At 37.6% G+C, this 20,683-nt stretch overlaps 1 protein-coding gene across 4 annotated transcripts in view; it reads right to left on the reverse strand.

Annotated features, from left to right (window-relative positions):
- pcdh1b (protocadherin 1b) overlaps nt 1–20,683 on the reverse strand; it is a 208,757-nt gene that overhangs the window by 29,692 nt on the left and 158,382 nt on the right. Inside the window, exon 5 of one of the 4 annotated variants that reach the window (XM_052149549.1) lies at nt 15,034–16,645. The exons of the other annotated variants lie outside the window; for them this stretch is intronic. Within the exon in view, the coding sequence (XP_052005509.1) occupies nt 16,590–16,645 (56 nt within the window). The 3' untranslated portion in view covers nt 15,034–16,589. Of the gene's footprint in view, nt 1–15,033; nt 16,646–20,683 lie in introns of those variants that run through there. 4 annotated transcript variants of the gene reach the window in all.

Consider the following 20,683-nt stretch of genomic DNA (forward strand, 5'->3'; position numbering starts at 1 on the left):
AGATCACAATTTATAGGTGTCTGGTAACTGGTGTTTACGGGGCTTTTCTTTACAAGCGTGTGCCCACGTCCTCTGTGCTCTAGAATAACAAGTGCCCACGGGTATCAGTGGCACTCTCATGCCAGCTCAGGCCATGCCAGGGCAGGGCAGCCTAACTGGGGCAGAAACACATTCGCCCTGTGGCTCACCAGAAACCTCAGCCAAAGATAACACACACCCACACAGGAAAAAAACAATACACAATCATCCAAAAGCACTAGGGGTGTAAGAAATAAAGTTGTTGTGATCCATTTGTTTGTATGTGTGTGCTGAATCTTCCTGGACTTCGCTGCAAATTCAGTTGTACAACAATGATAAGCACTAACAGTAATAGTCTCCCCTCTGATCCACATGAGGTTAGAACAACATAACACAGGAGGAGAGACAAACAACAACTAATACTCTGAGCACACAACAGCACTGCAATGGAGCCCATTAATAAGAAAGGATTAGCAAACATTAATGCTAAAGAGCCTCCTCACCACAGGAGCACATTTCCTCTATATCAGACTTGTGATTATCTACCCCTCTTCCTCACTCCCTATTCTCCCTTTCTCTCTCACACACACATTACGCTGCAAATCAGAGAACTAAGTGGACAACTGTGGAAAAAGAAGGTTTGTTTTAAATTAAAAATTAATTAAATGGATTCCTCAACCAAAAATGAAACATCTATTGTTCACCCATATGACTTACTTTCTTTTGTTGAACAAATTTATCTTTGAAGAATGTTGACACAGCTCTTTTTTCTATACAACAAAAAATAATGGCTACTGAGATTGTAAGGGAGAATAGGGAAAATGAATGAGTGTAATGTTAATGCTTAATGTGGTGGCTTTAGAGATGAAGTCCCACATTTCCTTTTTGATAATACATTTCTTTTTCTAGAATGTGCATGCATATTAAATAGTTAGTTCACTTAAAAAAAAAAAACAATTCTTGCCATCCCAGAATGTGTATGACTTTTTTCTTCTTCTGCTGAACACAAACAAAGATTTTTAGAAGAATATCTCAGCTCTGTAGGTCCATTATTTGAATGGTGATCAGAACCCCAAAAGCTCAAAAATGGAGATAAAGTCAGCATCAAATTAAGACTTCAGTGGTTTAATCAACGTATTCTTCAACTAATCAACTAATTCTCACCCAATTAGTTTTGGGTGAGAACAGAGCAAAAGTAACTTTTTTTTCCACTGTACATTTTGACAGCAGTCTCCGTGGCGATCATGATTTTCAGCTTGATTACACTTTCTATAGCATTATCTAGCTCCCTGTGCATGCATCAACACTAGGAAGTGTAATCGTGCTTGAAATCATGATTGTGACTACAGATTGAAATTACAAGATGTACAGTGAAAAAGAAGTTACATTTTGGTTAAGCATACACAAACAAAATTGATTGACAAGAAAACTGCCAATGCCAATTTTTCTTTTTCTTTCTTTCTTTAACTGAAGGTGAAATAACGCTGTTCAGGGTTGTTTAGGCCCAGTTTAACCACTACTTAAAGTACCATTTAAGTTAAATTGTATGCATATAATAATCAAACAACACCTGGTATACATCACAATAACACAGTATTACTATACTATCTGATACCAAGTGTACTTTTAATAATGATAAAATGGGGAAAAGTGTGATGGATGGCTTTCTGCGAAGTGAGAGAGGTTGAGATACAAAGTAATTTGGAAAACAGTAAGGAAAGTAAACAGTAGGTAGCGAGAGTGGATTATGCTGTGAGCTGGTGCTGTCAAGCTTGGCTAGGCTGGCACAGAAGTGCAGCACTATAATAAGCACCCTCTGTTTGCCCAGCGCTAGGCCAGCATTGTGCCAGTGCGAGTGTACAGGCCAAAACCGAGCCACAAAACAGTAAAGACCTCACTAATGGGATTCTCTGTATCGTCAGGGATGTCTTTAGCCAGTCTGAGCAGGGCACAGGGATACAGTAGTGTGAGTACCCCAGGGGGATATATAGACCTGAGAATTAGTGTGGCCGTATAGCTGAAACTAGAACACATCTCTGCACAAGATGTTAGTAACACATTGTGTGTGTGTTTGTGCTTGTGGTGATTGACGGTAACAGGTAAATGCCCTGTTTAGCCAAACACGGCCTCTCACCATCTGTCTAAGTGCGCACAGTCTGTTCACTTAGGTAGAGCCCTTAAGACAAACATGCAAACAGAGACACATACATGCCGCAAAGACTTAATTTTTAGTCAAGCCTACTTATTCAGCCAATATGTGTTCCATTGACTGTTTATGTGTGCATTTCGGGAGGTCTTTTGCCACAAGGCTGCAGCTGGCATGTCAAACAGGATTTTAGAGGCAAGAGTCAAGCTCTATCGCTCTGTTTGTTTGCTTCCAGTGCAGGTTGATTGAACATCTATATAGAACATCAGATCTATTCCTTTGACATCATTCAGTTCAGAGCACACACACACACACACACACACTTTTGTTGATAATGTTAATAACAGTTTAGAACTGGAGGGGGATCAGGTTAAGATGATAAATAAACACAGCATGGATCGGATCTATTTTGCATCATCTTTGAATGAGCTGTATGACTGGTGGACAATGTTATTTATCATCGTATTAATTAGGCCTGCAAGTTAAGATTTAATTAAATTCAGTGGTTCATTCAGTTTAAATTGTCTTCAGTTGCTCATTCAAATCAAGCATGGTGTTAGTTCAGGCAGGTCACATAGTCAAGCTTGCAATCAGCTGACACTCAGCTGATTATGACATCAACCAATGCAATTCAGTCTCAAATCTATGCGCTCCTTTTTAAGTCTCATTCATTCTCTCTGCTGCCTTTCCATTGCACGAATGCAAGCTACACTTAACACCCTCCTCCAATCCCAGATCCACCTCTTGTATGACAGCTTTGTATTTAGTTATGTATATCAACATGTCCTGTTATCAGAGGTCTATAGTAACAAAGTACAAATACTTTGTTACTATACTTAAGTACAGTTTTTCAATGTTTGTATATATATTATATAAAATAATATTATAATTATATTCAATAATATATATATATATATATATATATATATATATATATATATATATATATATATATATATATATATATAATATTAAAATAGTATTAATATTTATTTGGACTGTTACTTTACTACATTTTGAAGAGAAAATGAATACCATAACTTCGATAAAATTCTTCAGAACCTTTCGATAATTTTGCAACTGAAAACCACAAAATAATAACAAGCTGTACGTGCAAAAATGCATGCAGATTCATGAAAGAATAATTTGAGTGAAATATTTTAAATGTGATTCCTTTGAAATGATAACAAAGATTAAAAAAGCGTTCTGAATGATTCATTTTGTGAATCACAAATCTGAACTCAGAGTGATCTGCTGTATGTTTTAGTGCATTGCTACAGTATATGGTTGCCAGGTTATTACTATGCTGTTGCTAAGTTGTATTCTGTGTTTGTAGCACATTGATGTTGTTAGGGTGTCTAGGTAGATGTCGTTTTGTTACTATGCTGTTGTTGAATTGTTTAAACTGTGTTTTTAGCACATTGCTATGCAGTTGCCAGGGTGTTCTGGGTGCTGGGTGGTTACTTATTGGCTCAAATGAAAAGAGCCCAGTCTCTGTTCTGATCATTAAATATGACTCAGCTCCCTCCATCAATATTACAATTTGTTATGGACAGATTTGTTTTGAAATAAAACTTATAATGAAAAAACAGGTGTTCTGCAAAAGTAAAAAACAAACATACACAAATTGATAAATTTTTAAATAGTATAATTCTAGTCTTCTTCTATTTTTTTGTTTCTCATTCCCCTTCTCAAAACTAAAACTGAAGAGAAGAAAAAAACTAAAATCTAAAAACACTCATATTTTTAATGTACATAACTCTTCTCATCAACACTTACAAAAGTCACCAGCAGGGGGGGTAAAGATAATAGACCTAACATATATTTTATATGTTAAGATATATTCAGACTATAAATAATAGTATAGTAAATATGGCATTTTGTGGAAGAACTATTGTTATTATGATGATTTTAAGGGATATACATTAAAGCGGAGTGAGTTGCGCATGGATGCCACGGAGAATAGATGTCTCCATGGTACCGCGCTCAACAAGCCACATGATAAGATGCGTGGATTGACGGCCTAAACCAAATCCCAGTCAGCATACCCAAGTGATGCGGTAGGCGATCTCTCACACACATCGTCCATTAGAGGCACCTCACAGCAACAACAATTATTTGCCCAGAAACAAGTTCACTACATATGATATGCATATTTTACAGTGAGTGGTGGTTCGGGACAATATTTTATGAAATGTTAGACAAATGCAGAGTTATCCCAACTCTAATTCTGACTGGTAGGATTTAGGCGGTATCGAAGACGGGGTGGATTGACAAATCAGATGAAAGGGGCGTTTCAGTGTTCTAGCGTTCCACATGTGTGTATCAAATATTCAAGCTGATTTGTTCTTTTTAAACAATGATACAAATAGAAAAATCAAGACATTTCCACCTTTCTCTTTATTCCTTTTTAAATAGAAAATGAAATGGTCAACAGAAAATCAGTTTGCATCTGCTAATTATATTCATCAGTGTTAAAACCAATAACGAAGAAACCAAAGTGTTCATTTTTGGGTTTAAAAAAGAAAAGGAATGGACACAAAAGAACATGGACCATGTACGTTGTATTCATGAATTTTTCGTTTAGAAATTAAAAAGCCTTATCTACTATGTACTTAACCATTTGATACAATGGGGTAATCATCATGATGGCACTGCGGATGGCCACCTCAGTGTGGAGAGCTCTATTCTTTTGTTGTTGTTTTTTGTTTTGTTTGTTTGTCCTGTGTTTAGTAATCTTTTTCCAATCAGATTTACCAGCGACAAACTGCTGAACATATGGCAGCATATACCAGACAATCTTTTTTAATTAATATTCTGACACATTGGGACATTTTAGTCAGAGGCGCAGCTTTGCTGTTCAAGAGATGCAGGCGAGGGAAGCGAGCTGGCATGCTGGTCATTCTCCGTTGGCACAGCTTTCGAACACCGCTACTGAGCATTCATCTAGCGAATCTCTGCTCTCTTCCTAACAAAACAGATGAACTACATCTCACCCGTACAAACAAGGAATGCTGCCTTGTGCTTCACAGAAACCTGGCTGAGTGAAGCCATTCCGGACAGCGCGTTACATCTGCCGGGCTTTCAGCTGTTCAGAGCAGATCGCATTGCGGATTTAACTGCGAAAACAAGAGGCGGTGGAATGTGCTTTTACATCAGTGAAAGTTGGATTACAGATGTAACAATGTTAAAGAAGATGTGCTGTCCTAATTTGGAAGGGCTCTTTATTAAATGTAAGCCTTTCTACGCACTGCGTGAGTTTTCTTTGTTTATTCTGGTGAGTATTTACAGTACAACAATACCCGGACTCAGTTAATATTATTCTTGAGGATTTTAACAATGCAAACCTCACTCGTGAACTGCCCGAATACAAACAGCACTTTACCTGCCCCACCAGAGACTGTAATATACTACATCATTGCTACACAACAAAAAAGGATGCATATAACTCTTTCCCTAGAGCAGCTTTGGGACTCTCTGATCACTATCTGGTTCATCTTCTTCCAACCTACAGACAGAAACTAAAATCAGCTAAGCCTGTAGTAAAGACTGTAAAGATATGAACCAATGAAGCAGAGCTGGAACTACAAGCCTGCTTTGACTGCACTGATTGCAGTGTTTTTGAGGCTGCAGCTACAGACCTGAACGAGCTCACAGATATTGTGACATCAAATATAAGTTTCTGTGAGGATTTATGCATTCCTACTAGGACTTATTTAACGTTTAACAATGACAAACCATGGTTTACAGCAGAACTCAGGCAGCTTCATAAGGCCAAAGAGGATGTTTACAGAGGTGGGGATAAAGTCTTGTACAATCAGGCCAGGAGCACACTGAATAAGGAAATCAGAGTGGCTAAAAGAAGATAATCTTAGTATCTGAAAAAACAAGTTTTCAGCTAACAACCCTGCATCAGTGTGGAGTGGCATGAAACAGTTGACTAATTACAGGACTCCTGCCCCCAACCCTGTGGAACAACAACTGGCTGACGACCTGAATTCATTCTACTGTAGATTTGAAAGGCACAATCTCACACCTCACACACGCTCTGACCTTCACTTCACACAAACACCAACACCTCCTGCAACCCCCCTCCTTCCCCCTCCTGCTACTCAACCTGCACTTAATATCTGTGAATAGGTGTGTCATGTCTTCCGGAAATAAAAGACAAGGAAAGCACAGGGCCCAGATGGTGTTTCACCCACGTGTATTAGATCATGTGCTAACCAGCTGGCCCCATCTTCACACTGATTATCAATAGATCACTTGAGCAGTGTGAAGTCCCATGCTGCTTCTAACGCTCAATCCCAAAGAAAACAAAAATCACAGGACTTAATGACTACAGACCTTTTGCCCTGATGTCTGTGTTTATGAAATCATTTGAGAGACTGGTGTTGGCCCACCTGAAGTACATCAATTGACCCTTTCTAGATCCCCTTCAATTTGCTTATCGAGCAAACAGGTCTTTGGAGGATGCAGTCAACATGGGATTGCATCAATATCCTGCAACATCTGGACAGACCAGGGACATTTGCAAGGATCCTATTTGTGGACTTCAGTTTGGCTTTCAACACCATCATCACAGCTATACTCCAGACTAAATTACACCAACACTCTGTTTCCACATCTATCTGCCAGTGAATTATCAGCTTTCTGACAGACAGGCAGCAGCTTATGAGACAGGAGAAATTAACTTCCAGCACCTGTACAATCAGCACTGGTGCCCCCCAGGGATGTGTGCTCTCCACACTACTCTTCTCTCTCTACACCAATGACTGCATCATCAAGGACACCTCTGTCAAGCTCCTGAAGTTTACAGATGACACCAATGTCATTGGCCACATCCGAGATGATGATGAGTCTGCATACAGAAGGGAGGTTAAACAGCTGGCTATATGGTGCAGTCAAAACCTGGAGCTGAACATGCTCAAAACGGCGGAGATCAGGGTTGCACCAGCCAGTCAAAGTAACGTAAGCAGACCGGACATTGGGAGAACCGGGACTTTTCCCAGTCGGTGGCCACAAAATGACCAGAAATGGGCCAAAACATGGCGCCACGACATGCTGAAGGGGGCAGCGATATGCAGAAAAGGAAAGTGACAGCCCCCCAGCTCTACAAATTTTGGGCCAGATTCAATGTAAAATCCCGGGCCAATTTCTCTTCCCAGTACGGCCCTGGTGGAGATAATTGTGGAATTTAAGAATAACACTCCAACACTGACCCCCCTCACCATTCTAAACAGCACTGTGCCAGCAGTGGAGTCATTCAGGTTACTGGGCACTAGCATCTCTCTGGACATGAATTGGGAGATCCACATTGACTCCACTGAGAAACAGGCCCAGCAGAGGTTGTACTTCTATCAGGAAGACTCTCAGACTTGAGTGAAATTTAATATGACATTTATTTTATGAACATAAACATAAATGAATGACTCTCGTATGCCCCCTCTGGCAGTGCGAAGATGTTGTACCGTCGTATCCTGCCGGAGATATGAGGCAGGATGCGAGGAGCCTATCCCCGTGCAGGACGGGACTCAACTGGTGGTAGTGGGGTGGTGGAGGTTGCCATGTTAGCACACTGAAACAGCAATGTGATAATGTGAGCAGACTTATAAAGCAATGGCTTACATCTGATTGGCTAGGAGTTACCTAGCTAATAGTACGATGATGTACAGCTGGTACATTTCCTTCTCCAGTTGAGGAAGTTCAACCTACCACAGACACTGCTGATACAATTCTATTCAGCAGTCATTGGGTCTGTCCTCTGCACTTCAATAACTGTCTGGTATGGTTCAGCTACGAAATCAGATATAAGAAGACTACAAAGGACAGTTTGGACTGCTGAGAGGATTATTGGTTGCCCCCGGACCTCCCTTCAAGAACTATACACTTCCAGAGTGAGGGAAAAGGCTGGAAAAATCACTCTGGACCCCACTCACCCTGCTCACTACCTTTTTTAAACTGTTGCCTTCTGGCTGATGCTTCAGAGCTCTGAGCACCAGAACCGTCAGTCACAGGAACAGTTTTTTCCCTCAGTCTATCCATCTCATGAACAGTTAAAACTGCCCCATTGAGCAATAATTATGTGTAAATCACAGTCTAGTTTTTTATATTTATCCAACACATCCAACCTCTTCTGCCATTACATTCCCTTGCACTGTATATAACAGATTTGTATTTAGATTTACACTACATATGTGTATGTGTGTGTCTGTGTATATGTGTGTCTGTGTGTATATATGTGTGTGTGTGTGTGTGTGTGTGTGTATGTATCATATATATATATATATATATATATATATACACTCACCTAAAGGATTATTAGGAACACCATACTAATACTGTGTTTGACCCCCTTTCGCCTTCAGAACTGCCTTAAATCTACGTGGCACTGATTCAACAAGGTGCTGAAAGCATTCTTTAGAAATGTTGGCCCATATTGATAGGATAGCATCTTGCAGTTGATGGAGATTTGTGGGATGCACATCCAGGGCACGAGGCTCCCGTTCCACCACATCCCAAAGATGCTCTATTAGGTTGAAATCTGGTGACTGTGGGGGCCATTTTAGTACAGTGAAGTCATTGTCATGTTCAAGAAACCAATTTGAAATGATTCGAGCTTTGTGACATGGTGCATTATCCTGCTGGAAGTAGCCATCAGAGGATGGGTACATGGTGGCCGTAAAGGGATGGACATGGTCAGAAACTATGCTCAGGTAGGCCGTGGCATTTAAATGATGCCCAATTGACACTAAGGGGCCTAAAGTGTGCCAAGAAAACATCCCCCACACCATTACACCACCACCACCAGCCTGCACAGTGGTAACAAGGCATGATGGATCCATGTTCTCATTCTGTTTACGCCAAATTCTGACTCTACCATCTGAATGTCTCAACAGAAATCGAGACTCATCAGACCAGGCAACATTTTTCCAGTCTTCAACTGTCCAATTTTGGTGAGCTCTTGCAAATTGTAGCCTCTTTTTCCTATTTGTAGTGGAGATGAGTGGTACCCGGTGGGTCTTCTGCTGTTGTAGCCCATCTGCCTCAAGGTTGTGCGTGTTGTGGCTTCACAAATGCTTTGCTGCATACCTCGGTTGTAACGAGTGGTTATTTCAGGCAAAGTTGCTCTTCTATCAGCTTGAATCAGTCGGCCCATTCTCCTCTGACCTCTAGCATCAACAAGGCATTTTCGCCAACAGGACTGCCGCATACTGGATGTTTTTCCCTTTTCACACCATTCTTTGTAAACCCTAGAAATGGTTGTGTGTGAAAATCCCAGTAACTGAGCAGATTGTGAAATACTCAGACTGGCCCGTCTGGCACCAACAACCATGCCACGCTCAAAATTGCTTAAATCACCTTTCTTTCCCATTCTGACATTCAGTTTGGAGTTCAGGAGATTGTCTTGACCAGGACCACACCCCTAAATGCATTGAAGCAACTGCCATGTGATTGGTTGATTAGATAATTGCATTAATGAGAAATTGAACTGGTGTTCCTAATAATCCTTTAGGTGAGTGTGTGTATATATATATATATATATATATATATATATATATATATATATATATATATATATTGTCTTATTGTGTATTCTATATATAGTTTAAATTCTATTAAATATTTTTTGCAACCAGACAATGGATTTATCCAGCAACTTAACAACTCACGTGGCAATAACTTGCTAAGATGCCGTAGCTCCAGGTTTAAAAGCCAGAATATAGATTATTATAAAAATGTTGTGATGTGAATTACCAAACTTTACCACACATTCACACATTTGTATTCATTATAAATAACTAGGCTTCCATTTGTGAGTTAATAGCCTACTGGTTAATGCTGTTTTTAAACTTTGTGCCCTCGCATGTTTGTTTTCTTCTCACTGAAAAGAAACTTAAATTGTAAAATATGATGGCTAATGAATTTTCTCCTTACAAAATACAGATATGGCCTTTGAGAATGCGTGACCAAAAAAAAAACCAAACAAACATGTTGCATCAAATGGCAATAGGAGGCAAAGAAGAGAGATGATCAGTAGGGGGCAGTAATGTTTTTGAATATAGATTGCTAATAGTTAGTAAGTCCATACAAATACCATCTAAAATAGTCACACTTTCAGCGGAAAACTGTAGTGAGAACAAAAATCACAAAAATCTATAGCAAGCGATATTGAGCCAAATCAGCATTGGCTACACTACACAAATGAACAGTAATGCAGGGACATAATATATGTTGCTGCATTCGGTTGGTGGGCTGTAAATAAAAACAATTGTTTGGCTGCTTTATGCACACGATCAGAGTAGTAATAAATTTTCAACTGTCAAACATTTGGCAGAATGTTAATGTTCTGGATAAAAAATTTGATTAATCCATCTGTAGAGCTGTATCATGTTGAATTGTTATTCGGTTTGATTGAGGCAGGACAGATGACAGAGTAGGTTGACCAATCACATTTCAGACCCGCCCACATGTGCAAATCAAATATTGAAGCCATACATACATTTTATATCCATGAGCAATAAACACTAGAAATTAGCTAATTTCTTGCTTTTTATTTTTTTTTAAACAAAATGAATAATAAAACAAACATGCCCTATTTCCATTTTTGACTATTGCTTTTGAAATTAAAAACAAAACAAAACAAAATTCAAAGCATAATTGATTTTTTTTATTTATTTCTAAACGGAAAACGAATGAACGCAATATGCATGGATCCCAACCCCAAACCACATTCAATTTGAAAAGAAACAGATAAAAATAAACAATGAACAAAACAAAGACACTTTTCGCACCATTTCTAAAATATGTTCAGAGAGCTAGGCTATATGCAAAATGGGGGTTTGAAGGACTATTTATTTTAATTGCATGTTAACAATAATAATTTTTCAAAGAGATAAGGAATAATCTGAAAAAAACATTTGTACACTTTGTCATAACAGTCCATATGTTTACATTATAAGAGCCACATTTATGATATTGTTGTGTTTCAGAGGTTAATAGTATATCACTATCTTTGCACTAAGCTAACTTATTTTGATAAGAACAAATGGTATCCCTTCTATACTTTAAATTATAATTAAAATGTGTTACGAACGTGACCGTTACAGATGCTTTATATAAAATCATATGTATGTCAATGAGAGAATCACAAACATCAGCACTCCTTCATTTACTATTGATTATTCTGATAGATGACTGACTATTGCTTTGGTCTGTGACTTGCTTCAAGCTACTGCCTTTATAACCAACATTTGAGAGGGGAACATTTTGAAAAACTGTGATTTCTCGGTAATATGAGAACAATTGCTGTGCTACTCTGCTTGTTCCGCTTTTACACCCGTTATGGTGCCACTCGCTTGCGCAGCGCTTACTGAAAGGGTCAATTCAGACTATATATTTAAAAATGCAGACCATAGCGGCTTTGTATTTATGCAAGGTCATATCACCAAGGACGGATTAAGACCTGAGAGGCCCATGGGCTGGTAAACCGTGGAGGCCCCCATGACGTGACTATGTTCACCTTTATGTGCTACAGGATGCTTGGCAGATTTCTTTGGATTTTTCAAATAGTGGAAGAACATTTTGAAGCAATGTCTGACACGGCAAATTGTACATCTTAATTATAAACCGATTCATAATAATGTGTTATTAATAGGGATGTGCAGTTTTCCAATATCAAAATCACGATTTGGTTATTCTGCAACTGCATAGAGTTCTTCAACCCAATCCGAGTCCGACGGTACCCGAAACAAACCTACAGGTTTTGGGCCAGGTTCAGGTCAGTTTTTCAAAGTAGGTTATAGGGCGAGTTACAGACTGTTCTAGGAATGGGCGAATCGATACAAAATTATCGATACTTCCGATACTGATGTGGTATCAAGAATATCGATCCTCACATAAAAATACCGATTCTGAAGATTTTTTTTTAACCAGTGATCTTAATATTTATGTTAATGCATTACATTTATGTTACTGCATCTCATAAGATTCGTAGTGGAAAAAATTATTATGAGCGAATAGTTACATGGCACAGGAACAATTTTTTCTTCTGCTCATCTTTACGTGCAGAAATGGCAAAATACACCAGCAGACAGTGCTAACCCTTTCAGTCACAGCGCTCATTTATAGAGGGAGTAGTGCTTTCCTGAGGTAATGACAGAAAAACACACCTAGACGTAACTTATTATAATGGGCTTATGTGACAATTTTTACAGGTTTTTTTTTTAATTCAAAGTTGTTAAAACATTGATAATGATATTTAATCCTCGTTAATAAATGATACCCTTATGGAAAACTTACCATGCATTTACTGTAGTAATGTTGTATTAACCACGACTAGTAACCACGACTGTAGTGACCATGTTGTTTCTTTTTCTTTTTGGCAGTAACCAAGATTTTGATACAATTGACCATGGTTTTACTACAGCATTACTGATAGGTAACTTGGTTTTGTTAATAGCAACCATATATTAATATCTATGGTTCATTTTGGTGTTTTATATGTGGCTTATACTAACTATTTTTTTAAAGGGTAAACAAAGCAGCCTAATAATTTTCTGTTTAGGCCTATAAATATGTAACAAATTGAAGTAATAATAGTTATTAATTTTATCCAAACAATTCATAAAAATTCAATTTAATAGAGGTATCAGTATTTTTATCGATATCGGCGATATTGGCCTAATAGTATTTGGTATCGAAAAGAAAATAAGTGGTATCGCCCATCCCTAGACTGTTCACATGTGTGTCTGCACTGTTTTAAAATAGTTTTTCTATGTAAACACGCACTGGATGGATGCCTTTGATCATTGCGCCATGCCACTACTCAGGACCGTCGCACTTTTTAGACACTGCATTAAGTTTAAAAGTGTCTCGAGACACCTGTGTTCTGTTTCACCATTTGTTGTGATGCATGAAGCTTCTGGAGCATCAGCGCTGGAGTCACAAATAAACATTCTGACAAAGAGGACTTAATGTGACTGATACACATGATTCCAGATTGTTTTTCTCCTAGCACACCGCTTGGTAAATGGTGAGCCAATGTTTTTCCCAACTTTTGCTCTGGTGTGCAGACATTAACAACACTAAATCGCTTAAAAATCAAAGCATCCCGAAGAAGACCTATAAACTGCAGCAATTTTAATATTATTTAAATCCATCATGCAGACTTGATGGTTATATAATTTAGATGTCTCAGAGATCAAAGTTGCAAGTTTTAGTATTTTGATCCCCTCATCAAGAAAGTGCAGCTTTCACAACTGTCACGTTTGTAACGGAGGGTTATCCTCATTTATGTAAAAAAAAAATGCTGGAATTGCCATTGTAGCTCTATGATTGGCCAAAATGCTCCGTATGACTTCTCTGAAACGCTCTGCTTTTCCCTGTGGAACACTGATGCTTGACCTCCTGCCTACTTTCTGTAAGATCTGAATTTTTGCATTTCTATATAGAATTTTTAAATATTAAATTTATTGAGCTACGATTTTATAATCTGAATATTTACAGCTAATTTCAACTCTAAAAAAAATTCTGAAACAAAACCTGCTGTTTAAAAATATAAATCTATAAAATAAGCAACATTTTTTTTCCCCATCTACAAAAAAAGTTATGAAATTCAAACTGAAAACTATAAAATCCGCCATGGAAAATAACACTTAGTTAAATGCCAGGTCTAAAATGTTAATTTGCTAAATTCAAATTCAATTTTTTCTTTTTTTGTCATTTATCTAGCCCTATACGTTCAAGTCCTCCTGGAAAGTTCGTACTTACAAGTTCAGAAGTTGTAATTTCTATGTAATGAGTGTTCAAGTAATTTTAGTTTTGCAATTTTTCATCTTTTTCACTTTCTGAAAAAGCAGGAAGCTTTGTACATGTATTCGCATACACTGCATATTATGTGTGCTGTATTTGATCATACTTGTGTGGCCACATATACGGATGGAAAATGTTATTTATTGTATGATTTTGTAGTATCGCCTTGACCAGTTTGGGTACTGATATGCAAATACTGGAATGTTATTCTTTTCTCTGTGAGAAAGAAAATAAGATATCATTGATCTCAACAGACACTAAGAATGAAATATACAAAACCTATAAAGCTGCTTACCACATATAAAAGGTCTTTTCATCCAATCAACAATTCATGTGTGTTTTTTACAGCAGACTGTATTTAAAGAGCTTTTATCAGCTCTTGGCATTTTTTTGCAGTTGTCATATCTGACAAATCCTCGATTCCTGTAACATTAAAAAAGAAACCACATGCATAAACATATACTGTATATTACAGACATACAAACAGACAGAAAAAGCCAGACGGGCGGGCGGGCGGGCGGGCAGATAGATAGATAGATAGATAGATAGATAGATAGATAGATAGATAGATAGATAGATAGATAGATAGATAGCACATGTATCATGGTAGCAGTGTTGGGTAATTAATTACTGTAATTTTCTAATATATTATGAATTATGGCCCTGTAACAAGTCATTGTGAAAGAGAAATGTGAGGTGCTGAGTGTATGACTTGTGTGTAACAATGAACAAGATAGAAATATAAACATCATTATGAATTTGGTGAGTAGAGAAGTGTTTTAAAACGTAACTTAAAGTAATTAGTATTGGGATTACTTTTCAAAGAAGTTAGTAAAGTAATCTGGTTATAAGTTTTGAGAAATAATTAGAAATCTGTAGTGGATTACTATTTTTAAAGTAATTTATCCAACACTGCATGGTAGTACCACAAAATGCTTTGAAGTGTCATTTAAAAAACCATGTCATCACTGTACTTTTTCTAAAGGGAAGTACAAAAACAGCAGTATAAATGCTCATTTATCAGTAAAACTACATACACAGCAACCAGATGTTGATAACTCCATTTATTGTCCTAAAAATGGCAGAATACAAAGTACATTCACAAGAACAGCACTTTCTGCTAGACAGTCTGCATAGACAACAGAATCTCTATCGCTGGCTTAATGTTAGTAAATGACTCATGGCATTAATCTAACCTTCCCCTCTACTGTTTTTGTAAGAATTGTCTCAGACACACAGAGAAGAAAAATTCCATATGTGGTCATAAATTGTGTTTTCACATTATGGACATACTGTTAGGTAAATGTACTGTATATTTATATATATATATATATGATAAATATCATTCAAGGCTAGTTTTATATACATATATACACATGTTCCGCATATAAATATGCTGGAATGTCAATGTCTACAATAGTCACATCAAAAGGCAAATGTGTATTTGGTGTTTGTGTTACTTTGTGGCACAGTCATTGACTGGTGTGGCAAAGAAGCCATTGCCTTCAGAGCAAGAGAAAGCGAGAGAAGGAGAATAAGAGAGTGAGAGAGCGAGGCTGGAATGGAGTCTGTTATGTTATGTTACAGTCACCAAATCTAATTAACAAATGCGTTCGCCTGACTCTCTATGTCACTGAGCTCCATTTGGGTTTGTGAGCGCGCACTTCTGGAGAGGCCAAAACTGAGATAATGCTCTCATCTAAGCATAATTTTCGCTCACGCTTCTTTTCACTTAGAGTCTTTTGGAGGGGAGACATGAATGAAAAGAAGTGCAAAGTGTTCATTTGATTCAGCTGCAATGCAGTCTCCTCTTTCTTATGAAACATTCCCTCCTTTTTATGGAGCGAAATGAAAAAGGCTGAGAGTTATGGAAGGAAGAATGCTTCTGTCGCTCAATTTGATAAAAGGTCAGAGTGCATTACAGAGGAGCTATTAAGTCCTCTTAGGTGATTTTTCAATGGACGTGAATGGGTCTGGCCATGACAGAAAAAGGGAGACAAAGAGAGGAGAAAGGAGAGGAGAGGGCAGAAGGGGAGAGAAAATAAAAGAGAGCATATTGAAAAGAAGGGAGAGGGACATAGGAAAGACATACCTACCAAACCCTGGATGATTACAATGTTAGTAAGACTCCAATGGGGTTCAAAGTGGACAGGAGAAGAGAGGAGGGGGTCCATACAAAAGAGTTCATAGCAAAGGGGAGAAATGCACAGCTGAGGACAGGCAAAAAAATGAAAATATCACAAATCCATTGGTTAGAGTAGATCCAACTCCAAACACTTGCAGTATCCTTTGACAAGAGAGATATCCGCTCCCAAAAAGCTATGGACAAAAAAAAATGATCAGGGTGGGTTGATAAACCTCAGCGAACAGACGGCCATGTCCATTTGAAAAGACAGTTTTCAGTTTGCTTTTCCTCTCCAAGTTTGTCCATTTGGTTTTCTCATTGTTTATGTGCAACAAAAAAGGGTAGTTTTTTATATTTCAGAGATAAAGAGATATGTGTTATTGTAATCTTTGACAAGAGGCAAGCTCTGTCCTACTTCAGTAGAGCAAAAAAAAAAAAAAAAAAAAGTACGCTTAGGAGAAAAATATTTTGGAAAAAGAAGAATGTTTAAGGCAGTCTTTTTTGGCCGGCCCCCTTCTCTTGGTCAACGCCCGTTACAGCACCTACAAGAGGATAGATACGACTTACTACTCATGTACTGGAACGCAATACATTCCATGCAAAATATCTCTATGAAAAAGTCATATTAAGGAATAAAAGTGCAATTAAAACATATCTTTGGACGAATATAAGTAAACAACATAAGGTGGTGAGAAGAGCAAAGGGGCAAGACCAAAAACCTGCTCTATCCATTGAAAATTTGTGATTCGAGCTTTAACTTTTACTGTTTATCTGGCATTTTAACGCTAACACTTTACAATATGGTTATATATATATATATATTTTTTATTTTTTACATTAAAGCAATAGTTAAAATGATCTAACAATTAACAATATTGTTATATTTATCAATCTTGGTTTATGTTAATTTATACAAATACATTATAGCACCAAAAAGTTATAAGTATATGTTAACATTACTTAATGCATTATGAAGTAACATAAACTAGCAATGAACAACAGTATTTTGATAAATTAACATGACTACATGCTATACAAAAATCATTGTTGATTGTTAGTTTATGATACCTGATGCATTACCTATTGTTGACGAATGCAACCTTATTGTAGTGTTTGAACAGAGTTTATTGTCACATTTATTTAGCTGTTGTTACCATTTGTATTTTTAGTAATACAGTTTCTTAAGCTTTATATTCAGTTTCATAACAAGACATGTATTTCATTTGGTGCACACAGAGTATGTCCAAAACTTTCAAGAGGGTACAGTGGGTCTGTTCCAAAACCTAGCGAGCTGCCTCCAGAGGCAGCACTTTAAGACATCATGGGTGCGTTCCCGAAGCAAAGGCTGTTCTAAAAGGTAGGTATCTTAATTATGTTTTCTCCTAAGATATCTAATTTTGGCCAAATTATAACGTATCATTGTATGTATGCTTCCCCGGGTAGGCGATTCCAGAACGCAATGTGAAGAGCTAGGTGGAAAAATATATCCAAGATGGCGTAAAAAGCGAGATTAATTTTGAGTATAAATAGACTCATAATTGATAAAACATTTTTTATATAATTTTACCCAAAATGTGTGTGTGCAATGCAAATTTTTGCTCATTAGAGTATTGTGTCATTCCTCTAATGTTACCTGTATTGAAAGCAGTTGCAAAAGCAGTCTCCCTTGCGCTGAATGAAGCATGGCTTTGCTATCAATCAAGAGTGTTCCAAACTGGTCTCTTTTGAGGCGCCATTTGAGTTAAAATACTGCCAAAGATGGCAGCTTCCTATGTAGGCAGGAGATAGTGTGGCAGCTCACTAAGTTTTGGTACAGATGCAGTGTCTTTGCAAAGTTAATTCAGAGACTGATTTGAACAAACCTGCCCCTTTTACGTCACACTTGTACGACTGCACAGAACAGATGGTTGTGTTCTCAAAAGTGTTTGCTCTCTGCGATGTTGTCCATAATAATAGCAGCCTAGCACAAATGCTCACAAAAATAAAAAAGCCCCAAAAAAGTTTTAGGCCATGCTGGCCCAGTTACCCATTGCTAAGTTATTATGCTGCATCATGTTGTGATGCACGTGTTGTTACACAAAACAGAGCAACTCCAATATTTTTCCACTACAATTCCTTCCGGTCCACGCTGCTTTTACAGCCAATGACTGATCCAGAGGACCCTCACAATGTTAGGACACAGACTCCTAACACAGTAGGCACAGCTTGCCTACCGGGTGCAGATCAGCAGGAAAAATGCTACTGACATTTCATCTCATCAGTAGGCAATGAGGCACTACACAGTAACTGTTTCAGCCACTGCTTCACTGTACCCTGCTGACACAAACACCAGCTGCTGCAATCTGTCCAGAGACCAGTGTGCACGCCTTACGGATACCGTGTGTCACTAATACAGACACAGACTTTCTATCACTGCATTAAAGGCAACGCACTGGCTTTTTATTCAGCAAAACCTGCTGCTGACCCATCGTTTTTAATGCACAGGTGTAAGGTGTGTAAATTACGCAACTGTGCAAAGTCCTTTCTGTTGATTGGGTGTGCTTTATTTAGGCTGACTTGAAGGGAAAGTGTGTGATTTTTTTTGTATGGAATTGCAAAAATAATAACTGTTTTTATGCCACCCATCCTCCATTGGTTGGCAAACAGATAGCCCTGCCTAAAACTTGCCATTTTAACGATAACAAAAGTGGAAACGCGAGAGAAAAGGATAAAGAGAGGATGCACAGTGCAGACTGGATTCAATACCAATCTCCCACATGAGCATGACTCTTCTAAGCCACTACTCTGACTAGGAATTTTGACACTTTGTGGTTGTGCATTACTGGGTATGTGTTTGTGATGATATTACAAGAAAAAGACAGCATTAATACAATATAATTTATTAGAACCATATTAGATAGAACCATATTTCGATTATAATGAAGTCAGTATGGCTTTTATGGGTACACATTCACATATATACACACGGTCGATGGTTTATGGCTTCAGGTGCATCCACTGGGGCTTTTAGTGGCCTTGCTCAAGCTGTTTTCGCAGATCTAATCACTGAGACAAGAGCCCTTCCCTAATCCTGATCCTCACCTCTGCCACCTCGACATCTGTCGGAGCGTGTGTGTGCAGGCCCGTGAGTGTGTCGGGCAGCATCTGGGTCTAATGAGGCTCGCAGCCTGCCACTGCACCCGTTTAGCACGTTCCCATGAGCACCTGCAGCAGAGGTTACCTCCTGACGTGATGTACTATTGTTGTTTATGCCACAGGAGCCCTCTACCTGTTCTCACACCTCTCCACCTCCCTTCCTATATCTCTCCAGCCCAAAATCCAGTGATTCTCACCCTCAGAATGAGGTTTGATTCTAAAGATGGCGGATGCATTGGCCACCTCAGCTCTATACAGACGACTACTGTATAGATGTATAGCCAATACATAAATGAATATACTATATAAACATAGTGTATATATAAATATACTGTATATAAATAATAGTCAACACTGTTGCAATGGTGTTTCAAATACGGCAGCTGAGGGAGTGACTATATATATATATATTAGGTCTGTCAATCAATAAATTGTTTTAATCAAATTAATTACATGGTATTCCGATTAATTAATCGCAATTAATCGCATATACAAATATTTGCTGAGAAAGCCCCTCATATAACAATAACTCAATATATAATGATTATACATATTTATATCAATATATAATTATACATAGTTATCTTTAAATATTTAAATATATATATATATATATATATATATATATATATATATATATATAATTATTCAGATAATTAAAATGCAGCAGAAGAGTTAATCATAGATAAGACAATACAAAAAGCGGCTTTAGAATACAATGTATTGTTTACTACCAAATTATTGATCATAAGTCAATCATTTGCATACAGTTCACAGCAATCCATTTCACAAGTGAATTTGTCAATCAGTTGGAGATGTATTATGTTTACTGTTTAAGGGCCCGTCAATTTACACCTATGTCAGACGTCTCGGGTGTGTTGCGTCATAAACATAACATTTTTAGGTCACTGTGTCAAGTTAAATATAGTTTAATACTCAATCTTTAAACACATCTTGAGATCCCTTAGATCGCATTTGTGCTCCTTCGAGTGTTATGAACGCAAGAACGTAATGCATGTTTGTGGATCGATTAGTGACACTGCCTTCTGAAGTGTTTTGTTCACTGTATAAACTGTGTGTTGCTCATACAGCTGAAATTTCACTTACTGCCCTCTGGAGTAAACAGGTTGTACTACAAGCTTGCATTTCTCAGGAATCGTCCTTATTATGGTCAGTGGGCATGCGATTAATTGCGTTATTTTTTAACGCGTTATTTTTTGTCAAATTAATCGCACTGAATTAACGCGTTAAATCGACAGCCCTAATATATATATATATATATTTATTTATTAATTTTTTATTTTGTCGTTGGAACAAATGGCAAGGGAGAAGAGATTTTTTATAATTCTAATTTTATATTCATATTTATGCAGATGATTAACTCAGTTTAAGCCACTACATTAATTGATTTTATAATACATCAGATTAGTGTATAAATTGGTGAA

The sequence above is a fragment of the Xyrauchen texanus genome, chromosome 19 (genome assembly GCF_025860055.1).
Source record: "Xyrauchen texanus isolate HMW12.3.18 chromosome 19, RBS_HiC_50CHRs, whole genome shotgun sequence".
Classification (NCBI taxonomy): domain Eukaryota; kingdom Metazoa; phylum Chordata; class Actinopteri; order Cypriniformes; family Catostomidae; genus Xyrauchen; species Xyrauchen texanus.